General features: G+C 37.1%; 1 protein-coding gene across 5 annotated transcripts in view; it reads right to left on the bottom strand.

Moving 5' to 3' along the window:
• Positions 1-380: 380 nt before the first annotated feature.
• FCHO2 (FCH and mu domain containing endocytic adaptor 2) overlaps positions 381-6,000 on the bottom strand; it is a 116,971-nt gene continuing 111,351 nt past the window's right edge. For all 5 annotated transcript variants that reach the window (XM_037032450.1, XM_037032451.1, XM_037032452.1 and 2 more), the window contains 2 exons: positions 2,771-2,935; positions 381-2,494 (listed from right to left, as the gene is read on the bottom strand). In XM_037032450.1, coding sequence (XP_036888345.1) covers positions 2,472-2,494; positions 2,771-2,935 — 188 coding nt within the window. In that variant the 3' untranslated portion in view covers positions 381-2,471. The remainder of the gene's footprint in view (positions 2,495-2,770; positions 2,936-6,000) is intronic.

Genomic DNA, 6,000 nt, shown 5'->3' with positions numbered 1-6,000 from the left:
ACCAATCATGACTTCCTTACCCAGCTGGTGGTGTCCTAGCATCTGTGACATGGCTGTTCCTGTCAATAGGAGTACAAAGTCACATAAACTAGCTGATAAATTATATATTACATGTTTATTAATGGTACAACTTTTATGTAAAATTTACATTTTACGAAAAAATCAAAAATATTTACAAAATTTTCTAAGATAGATTTGCATTGTTGTAATTACAACTCAAAGTAGTAAATAATTCTTAAAAACTCACATTTGTTAGAGTTCTGTGTTTACAAATTCTTGGTTAAAGAGACAACTACAAAGTTTAATCACTATACATAAGCAAGAACCAGCTTGCTAAACACATTTCCCTTTGAAAATCTACTGGTCTCTTTTTTTTTTAAACAACATTAATGGGGTTTAAAATGAAAAACCAAAACAAAACACCTCAATATAAACTCATATGGCTTCAAAACTGTAACCTGCACCCAGTACAAATTTATGTATTGACACTTTTTATGGTGTGAAGACTGTGGTAATTAAGAAAGTGCAGAAGTTTAACCACTTCACTAATTTGTACGTTTTTAGGTAATACTTGATTAAAAACAAACATTGTAAGTATAATGGTGTCTGAATTCCAATAATAAAATATTAACCGATCAATAAAAATTTAACTGCTATGCAGTTACAGTTAATATTCAGTGAGGGACTATAACTGACATTTAAAACATCATAATAAAAAAGTTGGAATTTCTAGTTTTGTTTACTATTTAGTAAAGATGAACATTTGAGCAAATTGTCTCCCGTATTACTTTAGTCAAATCTAAATTTAGAATTGGGCTAACACTGAATACATTAAGAAAGCACACACTGTGTTATATCTATATTGCTAACAAGTAGATTTTCTGCTGTGTTTAGTGTAGCAACATGGTACATAAATGTCTAGCAGTTTTACTTTCCGTAAAGCATAACAGAAGTTAGTGGTTTTATATAAATTATCATATACAACACAATTTATCACTTCCATGCAAAATGCAGGACAACCGGTATTTATCCTCATAAATAAAATTTCCATTTGTAGATTATGAAACCTTGTCCAAAATATTTAATTCCTTCAATTAATCAGGATTTGCTATAAAGTTAGGCTTTTTACTATTTAATTATTAGTTTAAGAAATGTTTAACCAACCCATCACTCTGAAAACATACAAATTGGTAATTTTTCCAATCATTGAAATTAAAACAAATGGCAGACTTCTCTAATGCCAGAAACAATGTTTTCTAATAATTTATGTTCCTCACAAAATACTATAAAATGCATGCTCACAACACATTCAATAAATAAATTCCCAATGATAAATGGAGTGGGGGGAAATATTAAATTGAGAGTTAAAATACTAGTTACCAATTTACCATTATAGTTTTTCAGAATTTAAGATTTACATACTTTTGATAAAGTTAAGACCAAATAGCTGAAGGTAATTTTTCCCCTTGTAAACATAAGCCATTAGGTAGCTCTTTCTCTTTTAGTGGCTACAGTGTTTCACTAAAGAAGTGAGCCTGGGTTCTTAAGTATCAATTATCCTTTAGTTATTCCAAATTCCCTTCCCAATTCCAGCCAAAGTTGTTTACAAAACCTGCAATTATCCTGTAATATGCTTGACCACCGTAAGATTCTGAATAGAAGATCCAGACTGTGAGGAAAAAAGTGAGGCACATTTATGAACACAAACTGGATAGGCACATTTCTGGTTTTTGTTACTGTTTAAAAAGGCACACATTATGCAATCCATATAAAAATAAATTAAATCTACAGCATTAATTCATCAAAACAATCACAACTTCTATAAAGTTAACTGCAGAAGTAAATTTCTGTCTTTTGCAAGCTTATTTTAAAACACATTGCACTTGAGGATTAAAAAAATCATATAAAACACCATTTACAGTTATATGTTTATAAAAATCAAATGATAAGGTTTTTGCATACAACTTGGACTCTGGTCTGATTACTTTATGGCACATAACTCAATTTGATTGAGTGTTCTAAATTAACATTATCCAAAACTTAGAATCCATTCAATATCAAACTTGTAAAATTTCAAAGCTATCTCTGACTCTAAAATTTTATGGAAAGTTAAATTACTTTGTGCTTGCTCTCATGAAAGTTTAGGCTTGATATTACACTATAACCCCGTTTTTCAGAATAGATACTCAAGATAATTTAAAATTTCAGCCTATGAAAACTTTTTTACTGAGAAGCTGAATCAATGTGCTTCCTGAATATTGCAGTTGATCATTTACAGCGTTGAAAACCATTTCAGTGCTATTTCTTCTGATGACTCACTTTGAAGGTGCAATTTAATATTTACAGTCGGCTTTCAAATATGTCTAAGTTTTAAAGACATAATATAAGTTAGAATAGTGTTTGGAAAGAACAGATAATGCAGAATGGCAGGTCTGTACTACTCCCTTGAGCCAACCATTTTGCTAGGTCCATCAACAATCCGCCAGGTATCGTCCTGAAAAACACCAAGTAGAGCTTTGCAATTATAACTTCAAATGAACTCCAAGGACATTTTCACTGTGGTTGAAGATACAGGACCCCAGTTCCCATCTGCTGTTTACAATACATTATAATCAGATCACAGGTGTTCGGCTAGAGTGATCATGGATATTCTTTCCCAGGCGTGTCTCTACCTGGCGCCTTATTCCAAAGGTCAAAGAAAAAACTTCCTGGCCTTTAGAACACAAATGTTTCCCATATACATGAAAAAACCTGAAATCTCCCAACTTACCAGTGGCAAACCGCTTCTTCACTAAGGAAAGTCTATAGCCAGTGCCTACAAGTTCAACATCCACTCCTGAGAGGGTGCTTCCTTCACTGAGAAACTGCACTGCAAGTGTTGTGGGTTTACTGGGTCCTTCTGAAAGATCAAATTTTGCTCGGAGGGACCCAGAACCTGTAAGGGAAAAAAAAAAGAATTTACACAGGGTAACACACATTTCATACAAAAAAAAATCAAACGAGAGCACTGATAGGCTAAACTATTATCAGTCCTATGCCAAATTCATGACATGTAAACGAATCATAGTCCTATTTCTAAATCAGACTTTATTCAGTGAACCTAAATTTTCGTTAACTAAGTAATCTTAATTCATGCTTCTCTTTGAGACGCCGTACAAATATCGAAGGCATTTACGATGGAGGTCCCCATGCTGCACGCGCATGCAGAAGTGAGCCAGAAGAGAAGTCAGTGAGGGTAGTCAACGGGAAGAGCCAGGAGGAATGTGAGTAGGAATAAATTCAAAATGAAAGGAATGCTGTATGTTGTATCATGGGGGTGGGAGAGGGAAAAGGAAAAGATGGCTAAGACTGAGAAGAGCTCTATCAACATTACTATTTTCTATTTATCTTTTTTTAAAAAAAATTTAAGGGATCTAGCCCTGGCCCAGCGTGGCTCAGTTGACTGGAGTGTCATTCCATAAACCAAAAGGTCACAGGATGAATTCCCACTCAGGACACACACCTAGCCTGTGGGTTCCGTCCCCAGTCAGGGCGCATGCAAGAGGCAGCCAATCGATGCTTCCCTCCCTCCCTCCCCATCCGTCTAAAATCAATTAACGTGTCCTCAAGTGAGAATAAAAAATTAACTGGTCTAACATGCAAAATAGATGTTGCAGAAGTACTTTCTTTTTGATATAACCATTTATTCAACACGCCTCATGCCTAACAGCATGGCAAAAACAGTAAACCAAATAATTATGAGGGAGATGACAAGTGCTGTAAAGAGAGTTCTCAGAAGCCGTGGGACACGAAAGCACATAAAACGGTGGTGGGGGTGACCATGCACACTTCAGGCAGAAGGAACTACAGCTACAGAGATGGGAGACTGGGGAGAGCATGATGCAGCTAAGGGAACTGCCTCTGTGCCAGAAGGGCTGGAGAACAGGAGGAGAGTGGTAGAATATGAGCCTGGAATGGTAGCAAGGAACAAGCTCTACGTATCTCTACATGCCACGATAAGAAATTACCATATGGAGCCACCAAAGGTAAGGAAGATTAAAACATTTCAGATCCATGTTTCGGAAGGGAGGATAGGCGAAAGATGCATGGTATGGAAACCAACTGTAAGTCCACAAAATAGTCTAGGGCTCTAGGTGACAGAACCAGGGGATCTGAACTAGGCTGAGGAAAAAGGGAATGCATCTGACGTTTGTTTTTAGGAGCTGGAATCAAGAGGTGTGAAAGGAGTTACTAGGTTTCTGGTTGGGCAAAGTGTACAGATTGCTACGTAGCAAGAGTGACATTCTATGATTCCTTGCACATAAATTAAACATTATAGAGAAAACCTGGAAGAAGCTACCTTAACACTGATCCACCCCATACTACTGTCAGTAGGGGAGATGAACTGCAGCCAAATTCTTAACCACTGTCTAAGCCCCCTTTAAACTTGTACAATTCTTCTTTTTCAGAGATTTTACTAATTAAAAATTTTTTAAAAAATAATTTTATTTATTTTTTTAGAGAGAGGAGAAGGGAGGAGAAAGACAGGGAGAGAAACATCAGTGTGTGGTTGCCCCTGACATGTCCCCCAACTGGAGACCTGGCTCACAACCCAGGCATGTGCCCTGACTGGGAATTGAACCAGTAAGGCTTTGGTTCACAAGGCCTGCGCTCAATCCACTGAGCCACACCAGCCAGGGCTAAACTTATACAATTCTTGATTTGCAATTCAATCCTGTTAAAGTTCCACCACAGCCCAGGAGCAGCCACCTTGGCAATCCTTAAACTTTAGAATTACTTCCTGTCCCTCGTCTGGGCATAGAGCCAAAATAGGAATAAATTTCTATTTTACAGTACTCTAATTTGGTATTTCTTTTTAAACGCTGACCAACCCAATCAGAACCACATTTATAAGACTTTTTCATTTCCTCACATGGGCACCCTGATATACGAATAGCAGAGAACTATTAAAATATCTGGTTAGAGCGGGCCTGCGAACCATACGATCGCGGTTCGATTCCCAGGCAGGGCACATGCCTGGGTTGCAGGCCAGTTCCCAGCGGGGGATGCAGGAGAAGCAACCATACATTGATGTTTCTCTTCCTTTCTCCTTCCCTTCCTCTGTAAAGATAAATAAATAAAATATTTTTTTTTAAAATCTGGTTAGGAATTTTGTATTTTATTTTTTAGAGAACAAATTCTTTTTTTGGTAAGTAATTGCCCTAGTATAGTTCCATAAAATGGGAATATAATATTATACATCCTTTTATTCCTTGCTAACTGGTTTTAAGCCCTCAATTCAACTAGTATTTCTGGTCTACATCCAGTTTCAGCTATAAGTTTCAGTTCTGTTCCCCCAAAAGCCATACAGGTAAAGGAAAAGTTGATCCCACTGACTACCTGAAAACAGACATCCTTTAAGTGTCAAACAGCAACAAAGGAACTGCAAATTAGCTTGGTGATTTCACAGCATGTGGTTCTCTAGTAAGAGTCAGATTCGACATGACAGGCATAAATGAATAGGCAATACAGGTATGTTCCTGGTCCTTTATGCAGAAATATATAGGAAAAAGACTACTGGCAATGTTTTTATGCTTTGATCATGTTATGCTTAAAATATTCAAAACAGAAAAAACTCAGCAAAACCTACTCAATAGGAAAAGTTATTGGAAATTAATTAGGCATTTAAAAGACAGCAGGATAGTCCTGGACAGTGTGGCTCAGTTGGTTGGAGCGCTGTCCAGCAACCAAAAGGTTGCACGTTGCATCCCGGTCCAGGCGTGCCACAGTGCATGCAGGAGGCAACCAACTGATGCTTCTCTCTCCCACATCATTATTTCTCACTCTCCCTTCCTCTCTCTGCAAAAAGCAATGAAAAAAACATGTCCTTGGGTGAGGATTAAAAAGGGGGGAGCAGATTATCCTTTAAGAGAAAATGCAAGTAATATCCTGGACTGAGTTAGGGGAGATACAAGAGTGCTGAGCCAGCGATGACTTTTCCTTTGCTTTGAGACACAGATG

The sequence above is a fragment of the Sturnira hondurensis genome, unplaced genomic scaffold (genome assembly GCF_014824575.4).
Source record: "Sturnira hondurensis isolate 20B ecotype Veracruz unplaced genomic scaffold, ASM1482457v3 Scaffold0021354, whole genome shotgun sequence".
Classification (NCBI taxonomy): domain Eukaryota; kingdom Metazoa; phylum Chordata; class Mammalia; order Chiroptera; family Phyllostomidae; genus Sturnira; species Sturnira hondurensis.
The sequence above is the reverse complement of the archived record's forward strand: the minus strand, read 5'-3'. Positions and strand labels throughout refer to the sequence as shown.